The 13348-nt window shown below is 41.7% G+C and overlaps 1 protein-coding gene across 1 annotated transcript in view; it reads right to left on the minus strand.

Moving 5' to 3' along the window:
* LOC102885840 (SH3 domain-binding glutamic acid-rich protein) overlaps positions 1-13348 on the minus strand; it is a 36467-nt gene that overhangs the window by 17771 nt on the left and 5348 nt on the right. Inside the window, exons 3-4 of the mRNA XM_025050200.1 lie at positions 7520-7705; positions 1247-1327 (exon numbers count right to left, since the gene is read on the minus strand). Of these exons, the coding sequence (XP_024905968.1) occupies positions 1247-1327; positions 7520-7705 (267 nt within the window). The remainder of the gene's footprint in view (positions 1-1246; positions 1328-7519; positions 7706-13348) is intronic.

Raw genomic sequence — 13348 nt, forward strand, 5'->3', positions numbered from 1 at the left:
ACACCATCTCTTAACTGTAACTAAACTAACTGAAATAACTAAGCTAAGACACCATCTCTTAACTGTAATAACTAAACTAACATAACCCAGTTAACAAACTCCTATACCAACCTCCAAGACCAAATAAAAAAGATGAAGGAGCACGTAATAGCCTTTAGCACTTTTTTAAACTGTTAAGAAAGTATATGAAATATGGTGCATTTAAGTTGACCAAAATCAGAAAGGTTTTTCATTGAAAGGGAAAGCGTTCCTATAGAACACTTAAGGAACTATGAAATCTACATGGTACCATTTGGAGAAGGCATCAGTGCAAGGTCGGCACGTGTTAGCCTAAGCACTAAGAGACCTCGATGTCACTACCTAGTGAATGCTGGCGTACAAGAGATGGCACAGATACATGCCTCTGAGACAAGCCCATCTCTATAAGCTTGGATTTTGAGTTGTGTCTCCTATATGAGAATTAATTTAGACTCGGTCTTCACAAATCTCTTTTGAAATGAAGCTGGGTACAAACAAACAAACAAACAAATAAATGAATTAAACGTGTACTTGTATCTATGGAGAGTCCTACATGAGGTTCTCGGTAGAGGTAAGGAATGCAATGGCCATCACATAGAGGGAAGCCAGGTGATCGCCTTTGGACAAATTCATAGCATTCGCTTTATTAGCATAATTCTTTATTTAATTGACATAATTATACATAATCAAAGATGAAACATTGGAAGGAAAAAAACCTGATGAAATTTATCTCGTTCTTAAGTCTAGGTCTTATTTTTTCCCTCTTTATCAGACTAAAAAAAGCAAAGTTTAATTCACTTTAAATAGAAAGAATTAAAATAGAGGATCCATCATTAAAAAATTAACTAATATAAGCTCTATGAGAAGTCAATTCATAACAAAATAATTTCATAAACACAACTTAGGAACTCCTAGTTTTTACGTATTTAATTATCGCATTTAAGGTTATTGAAGGCAATGAGATTTCTTAACTTAGAAAGTATAAAACTTTTATTTTATTTATTTTTATTATATAACAAACTATAAATAAGCAAAAGTATTAAAAGCATAGTTTTGGGAAAAGTTACAGTAAAAGCCTTGCATTGTCTCAGTACATAAGATTTCATCAAAATAAAGAGTGCATTCAAATCATGTTACAGATCATCCTTTATTAAATAGTCTTGGAGGTTGATTTCTATCTTCACTTACTATGACGTGTAGTATGCCCCAAAGGGGTATTCAAGCTTACCTGTGAGCCTGGAGGAGGAGCCAAACCAAGGAACGAATAAATAATATTCTCTTCTTTTGCAGAGAAGAAAGAGTCGAAATCCTCGAAGCAAAGAAAAAGAATGTTCAAACCCACTACACTCTTGTAAGCCACCATATTTACCTAAGTTGATCTTTTTTTATTAGTCATTAATTTGGAGGCTAACACAAAAGCTTATGCCAGTCTGCTTTGCCAAAGATGACTAATCCCAAAAGTTAAGAAATCTAACCATGAACTTTACATTTGTTTTGACACACTTTCATTGTGCCTATTACAGTTTGGTGAGAATTCACACGCACGCACACACACATGCACACACTCATTGTTCACGCTCAGGAACCGCTAAAGAGACCCAGATATAGACAGTAAGTGATTTCTCAAGAGTTTCACATCTTTGGCTGCTTCCCTTATAATTTGGCCCTGTGGATTTGGACCTGACCAGCAGAGACTAAAAGAACACAGGATTTCTTTCCTGTTACTATACTAGCTTCTAAGGGCCAGGATCCAACTCAGGCCCTTCTGACCCCAGGAGCCACAAGATTATAGAGGGCTTAGAGCGGAGCTTGTTTTGGCAAAATGGGAAAAACTGTGATGTGAAACCTGGGAGTCATTTAAAATCTGAAGCTCAGTGAAGCTCCACCCCCCATCCCAGTCCACACCCTGCGGTCAGTTCTCCACTGTTTGGGTCCAGCCCTAAACCAGCTCTTCAGTAGTGTGGCTGTCAATAGCGCAGAAGAATTTCACTTTTTTATCATTAAAACATAAAAGAACTTCCCCCAGATGACTTTTTTACTGCCAATCTTTGTCATCAGAGGCACCATGCAGTTTCAACAGTTACAGAAAGGCTCATGCAGGAAAAGGAATTTGACCGGCCCGAACAGGATGATACTCAAACCAACTCAGCTGAGTTACTGCTGACCCCACGCTTCTGGGTGTTACAAAGCTTGAAACCAAACACAGGCTGCTTCTATTGCGAAAACATTATATATTTCTGTGCGCTAACCTTATCCAAAGCTTTATGACTTTCCTACCTGTCACCCCAATTCTCCGGTGATTAATTTTATCCTTTTATACTGAATGCATTTATGTATGCTGCCTCAAATCTCAGCAGAAGCAGATTCCAGGCCTCAAAGAGTTCCCACCACAAATAAAGTTTAAAAAACAAGCACTTCAAAGTCAAAAATTACAAAACAGATAAGGAAATAAAACTACAATGAATGAACACCAGCAGAAATTACAAAAAGCAGAATCAGGAATCAGAATCGAATATTGGAATTAGTGGGCAGAAAATATAAAATACCTATATTTAATATATTTAAAGAAATGAAAGAGAAGCTTTAAAACACAAGATAAAAAACAAACTAGAAAGAACAATGAACAAATTTGGAAAAGAACCAAAAAGTGCTCCTAAAAATTAAACTATAATAACCGAAGCGTAAAAACCTAACAGCTATAGATTAAATAGCTAATCAGATACATCAGTAGAGAAAATTAGCTAAACGGAAATTTTTTTAAAGAAATTATCTAGAGAGAGAAAAAAGAAATGGAAACGAGAAAGAAATATTCTTATAGAACAACAGAGTGAGAAGGTCCAAGAAAAATCCTACTGGAGCTCTGGAAGAAGCTAACAGAGACAGTGAGGGACAGCCATGCTCAGACGGATAATGGCTGATAAGTTTCTAGAGCTGTTGAAAAATACCCATACTTGGACTCAGGAAGATAGACACAGTAGATAATCCTAAACTAGATAAATAAAAAAGCAGCAAAGATGAATAACTATGAACACCACCAATAAACATGGATGCACCTTTAAAATATGTCGATGAAAAAAGCAAGACAAAGGAGAATAAACATAGCATGAGTCCATTTATATAAAGCTCAAAAATAGGCAAAACAAGACAACGTATTGTTTGGGTAGGGATACAGGCGAGATGAGGGCAAAGGAAGCAAAGGGTAAACACGAAATCCACTACGATGGCTGCCTCCGGGGCCCAGGGAGGCGGACGTGACGGAGAGAGGCACACACGGAATTCTAAATTTCTTGAACTGGGTGCTGTGCACATTCATTTTATTATCTGTCTTTAAACTATATATTATCACGTGACCTGTTTCATAATACATTTTTAATGACGTGAAGTAGCTTGTTCGGTAACAGCATGCTGAGGGAGTCCTCCTTCCTGCCCTCCCTTGCAGTCCTGAGGACACTTGCCTCTCTGAGAATGGCCAGGGTCCCCTTTGATCATGCTCAGGCCCACGCAGGCCCCCCAGGGCTAAGACGCACAGACTCCACTTGGCATCGACAGCCACGTCTGCAACTTCCTCTGCCAGGAGGGTAACCAGGCCTGCACTGTGCCCAGTTTCCCGTCGGCGTCCGCTTTCTCTAGCTGACAGCTGTCTGCCGTGCCCTCCGGATAATCTTCATCTGTTCGCACAGAGCAGCAGGACTGCGGACCAGAAGGGACACAGTGGCCCTCAGAACTACCCGCAATGCGCAGTCCTCTCGCGGCCCTGGTACAGAGAAATCCACTGCTTGTCCCTGAGGGTTCCTCTACCTGCTGCCATCATCAGGTATGGCATCTGGGTGACCATTCGCGAATCCTCAAAGATGAGTGATTCTACTTAAATAACAGAGTTATTCTTACATTTCAATCATATGGAAAAATACATCAACTGATCATCCAGATTTATGCCATTTTAAACGTGACACGTCCTTCAGTATCTCTGATTTTCCTTTTAAAATCTGAGTCTATAAAACAAATTATAGCTTTTACCTACTTTCTGGAAACAAAGCCCTCTGTCTCATTACTTCGCTTTGTTAAGAGCATCCTTAGACTGCAGAAAAGCAAATTCAGAAAAGGTGCTAGTAAGACAAACTACTAATACCTCTCTGAAGGAAGTTAAACATAAAATAATTTGTATATTCATCTCATTAGATCCATTCTTGTAATGAGAAAATACATCTTAAAAATAAAAGTCTTTTCTCTTACCTGGGAAAACTTTCCTTTCTCCCCCACAATTAAAATGAAAAAAATTGCTAGACCACAGCAAAATGGGATTTTAAAAAATGCCTTTAAGGTTTTATTTTTATAGCAGAAAATCATGGCAGAACTTTGACCCACGAGTTAACATAGGTTGGAAGCTACTCACTTCAATATTGTCTCTACTAGAACTAGACTTAATTTGAAAGGACAGTTAAAATAAACAAAAGTAAAAGATTTAAAATCCTACTTTCACTGGAAAAGTACTAGAAACAAACATGAGATGATTCTTTCGATAATTCTAGAGTACAGAAAGCTTTTCATATAAAACCTCGGGTGCGAGAACCACAAAGAATAAAAGGTTAATAAATTTATCTACGCAAAAATTTTTTAAGATCTGTATTCCAAATAACATCACTTTGAAAACTCAAAGGACATATAAGAAAAATGGAAAAATATTTGGAACATCTATGCGAATGAAAGGGCTATTTTCCTTCATAAGTAAAGACTCTTACAAACCAATAAGCATTACCTCTAACCCAATAGAAAAATAGCAAATCATAGAAAAAAACACAGGAACACAGGAAAAGATGTTCAGCCTCATCCAGAAAGACAGAAATTGTAGTCAACGCAGTGAGAAGACGTTTTCCATCTACAAAATTGGTAAAGGTCCAAAAGTTTGCCTACACAAGGTCATCAAAGCCACAGGGAACCAGCCACCCTCAAACTAGGCTGCTGGAATATAAATCGGTTCAACTGCAGTTCAAGGCCATTTGTCAAATCTATTGAAATGTGAGGTGTATATGCTTCAGCTCAGTGCATTTTCTAGGAATTCATCCTACACATTTGTGCTCATAGTGGAGAGAAAAATCTATATGTATGAAGAGGTTTGTGATAACGAAAGACTGAAAACAACCTGAATGTTCCCCATTATAAGACAACGGAGTGTCCAATAAATGGTCACATACAATTGAACATTTTGCAGCCATTAAAATAAGGAGTACATGCAGCTATGCAATGATCTATGAGATATGGTTATTAAATGAAAAAAAAAACGACAAAATATGTATAGCACACTCCCATTTTTAAGTGATAGACAACTGTTGATAGAAAATTTCTGGTAGGCCAAAGAAGAAATTATCAACACTGGCTGTTCAGAGCAGGATGGGCTACATAATTCGCAGGGCCCTCTGCAAAACAAAAACATGGGATCCTTGTTCAAAATGTGTTACGAATTTCAAGATAATGACAGCAGAGCATCAAACCAAGGAGAGAGCTCTCTTGAGCACGGGGCCCTGTGTGACTTCCCAGATCACAGGCCCACGCAGCCGGCCCACCTCAGGCGAAAAACAGACTGACAGGGGTCTGAAATGGGAGAAGAATAATTTTCACTGGAGGCCCTTTTAAGCCATTTTAATTTCTCAGTGTGCACAGTATTAACGTTTTGATTATCTTTTTAATTTTATAAAAAGATAATATAAAAATTGCCCACCACCACTGCCCCCGCAAAAAACTTTACTCTCCTTATCCTTATCCAGAAGAGTCACAATTCTTGGAGGGCTGTGGGGAGGAGGGAGGGCCGGGAGAGGGTGGGAGCTGGGGCGGAGGGGACGGCCCTCCTGTAGAGGAAATCCTCTCTGCGATCTAGAAGCCCCGCCTGAAACCCACAGGCGAGCTGGACTGGGCCATGTGCTCTACTGAGCAAGTATCTGCCACATTAACACTACTGAGAAAACTCCCGCAGCCACAGGACTTTGAGCCAAGCCACCGAAGAAACCTCATAGGCCCTGTAGCAGGTTAAAAAGCGGCCCTACAAATCCATGTCCATCCAGAGCTCCAGAAAGTGGCCTTATTCGGAAATAGGGTGGTTACAGATGTAATTAGTTACGATGAGGCCATATTGGATGGGGGTGGATTCCGGGGACCGCTGACTTTATAAGAAGGTCATGTGAAGACACAGAGAGACGCACAAGGAGAACACTATGTGAAGACAGAGGCGGGGGCAGGAGCGATGTGTCTTCAAGCCAAGGAATGCCAAGGATTACGGGCAACCACCAGAAGCTGGGAGAGAGGCCGGGAACGGGAGCTTCCTCGGAGCCTCCAGACTCCTTGATCTGAAACTTCTGGCCTCCAGAACTGTGACACAGTCCATTTCTGTTGTTTTAAGCCACCAAGTTGGTGATACTTCATTACAGCAGGCCTGGGAAACTAATACGAGTGCCCCCAAACTAAACAATTCATGTTTCGAATCAGAGTTCTGCAAACCTTTCTGTAAATGAGCAAATAATAAATATTTTCGGCTTTGTGGGCCCGTGGTCTCTGTTGCGATTACCCAGCTCTGCCAGGGAGGAATCAGCCATAGGCAAGAGGTGAACGAATCAGTGTGGATATGTATGTTCCAGTAAAAATTTAAATACTAAAACAGGTAGCTACAGGACTTGGCCCTCAGGCTGCACAGTTCGATGACACTCACTTTAGATGAGGAACAAAATAAGAAAGAGAAGCTGATCTAGAAGATCAGCAGCTCTGTGTAGGAGGAGAAGAGGTTAAGATGCCCACGCCTGGCTCCAGCCGTCAGAAGCAACACAGCGCTGGCCAATCTCTCCTACCTTCCAGAGCCCCAACTACTGCCTCTGAAGAGTGACCTAGAAGGCTGAGATGACCCCTAAGATAACTGGGTTCTCATGTACTAAAGTCCTTTGCATTTTTAAATGTTTCTTTTCAACAACTAATTAATTAGAACCTGTAAACACTGAGGAAAAAGTGGTTTGTGGTGAAATGAACTACTAAATGCATAAAATGAAATGCTGCTGTCATCGCAATGTCCAGAGCCGTCTTTAAACTCGTTAGATACATTCACGCAAATTTATCTTGCATGTCATAAGGCTTTACGTCTGCAAATCATTCTTTATAAAAGTGAAACCTTAACCTGTGCCCGTGTGGGTGCCCATTCGGTCATACTGCGCGGTCAGTAAGAATTCCTTTCCAACTAAATGCATTATTTTGTTTGAACCAGTGACCTCAATTTTCAAAATAAACTAAAGAATCTAAAATAATCTCAAGAACTTCTGAATCATCATTCTATTCTTCCATCATTGCGTAAATCTTAAATATCGTTTATTCACAGTGGATCTCCCACCCAGGTATTCATAGAATTAACTAGATCGTGACCTGAAAATGGCGAACGGTTTCAAATGCTGCTTCAAAATTAATCAATTTTGAACAATTTCTGATAAATACACATGCGGAAGAATTTTTCAAGAAACCAAACACTCACCCCACAGTACTGCTCTTCGTTGAAGATCTGGGGAGGCAAAGGAATCCCGTTTTGAGGTTTTTTTTCTCCAGGAACATTCTCTCTCATCCACTTCCTGTTGTCTTCATCTCCAGCTATATCCAGTTCCTTAAAGTCTATTTTATTAGCTTCCAAAAAGCCTACTACTTCTTGCTGTTTCTTCCTAATCTGGTCAAGAGTAGAAAAAGGTAACTATTAGAGTCAGTTTTTTTTTCCCAATGTTTTGCTTATATTTACATAAATTAAATCCTTTCTCCAACTATACTATACAAAACAAATAATTTTGCAAAGTATTTAAACAAGGAAAACAATAAAATCATACCTCTTCATGATAAAGGATCAACGGAATGATTATTTTAATCTCATCAATGTTTAAATGATGGTATAATCAACCTAATAATAGATATGCTCTTGTCATAGCTTTTATTTGAGATCTTTAAAATATTTTTAATTCTCTGCTAAGTTTTAATGCCAAAAAATAAACAAGAATTGGTCACGAAGAAAAAAGCTGATTGGGAGAAGAGAAAAAAGATTATTTACTATGAAACTCAAATGCCAAGTATACTCATACCAAAAGGCACTGCATTCGCAGTTATGAAAATAGGAACATGAGTCACGTTGAACCAAAGGAGCTCTAGAAATAATACAGAAAAGTGAAAAGCCCACATGGAGATTATTGGAAGGGGAAAGACAGAGAAAAAGCTAGAAAAAGCGGGTGGATATTTCTCTCAGCACATAAGAGTAACACAGTAAAATAGCCCTGTTCTCCCACAGATTTCTCCTTTCTCACGCACACCCAGCTCCGAGAGAGAAGGCCGAGCTTCCCTGTCTCTCCCTGTGGTTCACGCGAATGACTGAATTTACTGCCATTTCTTATGCAGGCGGCCACCTCCTGGAAAGCTTAGAACTCTTTCCTAGAGATGATTGCAACCGTTTTCTCTCTTCGTTCAAAGAACTCACTGCCAGACACACATGACACCCTCTTCAGCAAACATGGGTAAACGAGTTACAGCAGACTCTGGACCACATTTTAAGAACCTCTGGAAGAAACTTCCAGAATGATCAATTGAATGCTCTATCAACACTTATTGACTCTACTCTTCATGAGACGAAACATGAACAGATTCATAGTCTGCTTACTTGGATGGAAAATAATGTAAAGAACTCATTTCCACAATCTAGATACACAACATGCTAAAAATAACGAAGAGGCAAAATATGGTCACTTCCTAAAAGATTAAAATTTTAAATAAGTGCTTTCTTTGACATGTAAATATCTAATATCTTAATGTTTAAATCCTCCACATAGATTATCTCCTAATAAAGAGGAAGACGAGTCATTAGGAATAGTTTATAGGGCGTGAGGCCCCTCAGTCTGCCTGTGTGACTTGTTTATCAGCAGAGGGGCTAGACTTTGAGGATTCTAAGTAAACGCTGTGGAAGGGACATGTTCATCCTACGCCCAGTGTCTAAATTCAAACCCTCGTTTGGTTAAAACCTAATGTTTCTCCCAGAGACTTACGTACCAAAAGGTGATTATATATAAAACTCATTTTTGCCAAAATGAGTAATCCTACCAGTGACTCGAATATAGTTTCTTTCTTACTATAAGGAAAAGTAAGTCACATATGGATGCTTAAGCCCTGGAAACAAATCACTTGATTGTATATATTATATTAATTATAAACATAATATAAACTCATATTAAATAATTTTTTAAAATAAAAGTAAATGCAAGTTATATATAAAATTACATGTTACATATACACATATATAAATGGTAATCACACATTTTCTTTTTAATTCACATTAGATCAATAAATGAAAGGCTGCTATTAGTCAAAGCACAACATTTAATCAGTAAGATTCATGCCAAGATATGTATTTCAGCTTGGGTCAAATGTAGATGAAAAATAAAAATAAAAATCATACAGAAAAGTGTGGAACAATGGAATTTTCCTTAGGCTTCCGGCATAAGCACTCAGACACATTCCTGAGTGTCCCGTCTGTCAGAACCAGAGCAGGATCTGCCCCGACCTTCTGCTCCTCCCCGGGGACTGTACTCCGAATCCCACAGATTCGTGACTAAATTTCTGAATATTATGAAATCCCAGCAGACCTGACGACAGGTTGTTGGACTAAATCGTTACCTTGTTTATTAATCAGGTTTTTTCCACATACTTTCCAACCTGCCCATGAATTGTTTCTGGCACTTTATGAATCACTTACTCCTACAGCAGAGAACGCTGCTGTTTCGACGAGTAGAGGCGTCCTCATTGCAGAAACGCCTTCGGTTAATATTCCAAAAGCCACGTGCTTTATTCTCTCCAAACCCAGTTCACTTCCTTCTCAAATCTCCCGGGCGTGAAGCAGCCAAGGCCAAGGCCCACTACCAACCCGCCGCCACCAACACCATCTCCACCTCGGCAATCCACTCAGGACTGTAGGTGGGGTGAAAAGGGGGCTGCATTTTATTCCATGGTTTCTGAATAGATGAGAAACCTTTCCCAAAGTCCTGACTTATGTTTCTTCTGTGAGAAAGTCAGACAGATGGAGAAAACGGAGGGATGTGTTTCCCACGATTCCTCGCAAGACAAGCAGCTGTGTCTTTGTGATACTGTGTTTAATGCTGTTGCTGAACCTCACTCAAAGAAAGAGAAGAAAAATTAAGCCAGCCTCCCTGTGCTTCCCAAACACCAGTAATTTAAACTGGGCTAAAGGCATCACTCACGGGACTGTTCAGCGCCTGCGAGTTCTGCCTGGGGCTGGGGACGGGTCTCAGGATGAGCCCAAGGACAGAGAAGGGAGCAGGGAGCTCACCTGGCTGGCCTGTCGCCTTCGCCCACACCCCAGTCCATTCTGCCCCAAGGGAGCCTTTCCCCTCTAGTCTCCCCCATGGGGGGTCTCTGTTCAAGGAGCGCCACGGGCCCCTGGGTCAAAGTGCAGCTATTCTCCAGGTGTCCTCCTGGGCTCACTCTCACTACGCGTGGCAGCGGCCCCCAAGGGCGCCTCCCCTTCATGGCCTCAAGGGAGGGGTGTGCACAGCTCCCCACCAGCTCTCGCCACAGACACCCTCTCGCCTTTCTCGCCTCCAGGGCGCCAAGGCCCACACAGGCCCCACAGGCCACGCCAGCTTTCCCAGCAGCCTCCTGGAGGATCTGGGGGTCCTTGGGATCTGTGTCCCTCAGAGCCTTTGGGACCTCAGTGTTGGCTCAAAGAGCTCTGTTCTCCTATGCTGTTACATTTACTCAGAAGAAAGTGTTGTTCTCTGTCCTGAAGTCACCCGGCCCCTGTCGGTTACAGTAAGGTGTCGGAGTGATCTTCGGGTCACTTGCTTGGCACCTCTTGTTTATTGTCTCGTACAGTTAGGAGCCTTTCCAACTGAGGTCACAGTGGTGTAGTGTAAAGCACCTGCCTTTGAGAGTGAGACGACCCGTGTCTCCAGCCGGGCTCGGAAGGCTGGCGTCTGAGCAGGGGCTCTGCTCTGCTTTGCCATGGCCTCGTAGCAAAACGACAGATCGGAGCCTCCCTCCTCACGAGTCTGAGTGAGAGGTGAGGCAGGCGATGCCTGGAAAAGCCTTTCGTACTACAAATGGAGAACTTGCTTCGTCCGACACCAGGCAGCACAATTGTCTCATTAACCCGTCTTGATCGCCACCTTAGGTGAGCACTCTGATCATTTCAAATAACAAAGCTGAAGCGCCAGTGGATTAAAGAAGTTTCCAGGGCTCACACCCCGATCGACCTAGTTCGAGAGCCATGTTTTCCCCCGCTGTAGTATCCTCACTCAAGGCTGCAGAAAGGATGGAGGGACCCAGGAGCCACAGGAGGGTCTGTCCTGAAGACCTCGGCTCCAGGAGAAACAGTGAGGACTGTCCTCTCTCCCTTCGTCCCCTAGTCCACTGTGGCAGTGGTCTTTAGGAAGAGAGAAGGGTCACACAAGAGACACAGGCCTCTCCTGTTCCCAGGATCTCTTCACCCAAACTGCGTCATAAAAACCTGTAACCTCACTCTAGCGTCAACTGCAAAAATAGAGATGTGATGCACACTGCATGTGTGTGATCCCTCACGAAGAGATCGCGGTTCGTTTTTTCCTTTTTTGTTTATCTCATTCATCTACAGAAATCATGATGCCCTCGTTGACTAGGTCACAGACAAGAATTCAGTTTTAAGTATATAGGCTAACGAAATAAATAGTAAAGGTTTTATAGACCGACACTGCACACACGGCATAAGTCCTGGCAGCTGCCCTGAGGTTCTCCTGCAGAGAAGCTTCTGGGTGAAATTGCCCCGCCCAGGAAAAATCATCAGCACTGACGCCATGGCAATAATCAGTCCTTGTTCTTTAGAAATTCTTCCACTTATCTGGCTTGGAACAATTCTTCTGAAACCTAATCATCATAGACTGAGAGTCATTAATATTAACTAATAATTACAACCACCACGATAGTATTGATTAATATTAATTAACGTTAACTAACAATTATAATAACTAATAGTTATAATAATTATCATATTTACTGAGCGCTGATTGAGCACTTGACACCACGCTAGGCATCCGCACGCGTTATTTCCTAAGTCTTCCTGACAACCCATGAGATGAGTACTATTCTTATTCTCATTTTACATGTAAGGAAATTGAGGCTTAGCAAGGTGACATAACTTTCCCAAGGTCACACAGTTCTAAGTAGCACCAAGACACTTGCTAAGGGAAACGGACTTCACTTGACTTTTCCAAGATCCTGGAATCAACTGTATCCCTCCAGATCCTTTGACGCTAACTAAATCAAGCTCCCCAACCTCAGGAATATAGAACATCGAATAACCCTAAGAAATCATGTTTATTCATTGTCTCCGGAAGCATGAGTGGGACCACTCCGACCTGGTCTGCAGAACATGTAGAAGATTGGCAGATGAGTGGTAAAGTTTCCAGCAATGAACATTAGCACCATTTTCCTCAAAATATTATCTTTTTATCTAAATAATCCAAAAATGTGTGCTCATTATAGATCAACTACAAGTTTCTGAATTCATCAACAGCCATGAAAGACTCTGCAGAGTTTTCACAGTTAGAATTTTTCCTCATCTTTTTCTGTTAAAGGATGTTCTAGAAATCATCAGTTGCTGACGTTTCTCTTGTCTTCCTCTCACCCTGTCTGGAAACCGTGTGAACTTTCAGGGCTCGGGGGGGTGGCATTCGACAGCTGCCACTGGAGTTGTCCCCCACCAGAGCCTCACCTAAGGTGTCACTCCTGGCTGAGTGACCATTGAAAACCTGGCTGCCACCTGCGATGGTCCAGGACCCAGATAGAAAAGGAAACAGCCCCCTTGCTGGCCTCCGACGCTCAGGATTAATCAATCTGTTTTCTCCCCACAGTCTAACTTCTGCTAAAATGCTGGTCAAAACGTCAGTCCCGGACAGACAGTGCAGGTTCAAGCCTGAAATCAAAGCGTGAATCACCCCTCGGTAGCCCCCGGTTCTGAGGGCAGGTCTGTCTGGATGGCTGGAACTGGGCGATCCCAAGCCTGGTCCCCAGGAAATCGGGCAAAGCCATGTCTCGGGGGCGGCTTTTGGGGCCTGTGTTTGGTCTGTTCGGATTCCTAGCGCATTTAAAACCGTGGCCTGAGAGAGGTTTGTTCTGGTCGCTGTGACATCATTTTCCTCAAATAATAGTATTACACATGCTAACTTTACACTTTCGGTATGGTTACATGGCATAGCAAGTAATGACATCCAGGAGTCATTTTAATCATCGGCTTCTTCTACGCTCCAAACGTTGTTACACAAAGAGTCATTTATTTGCAACGTTT

Source organism: Pteropus alecto, unplaced genomic scaffold (assembly GCF_000325575.1).
Source record: "Pteropus alecto unplaced genomic scaffold, ASM32557v1 scaffold97, whole genome shotgun sequence".
In the NCBI taxonomy this organism is placed as follows: Eukaryota; Metazoa; Chordata; class Mammalia; order Chiroptera; family Pteropodidae; genus Pteropus; species Pteropus alecto.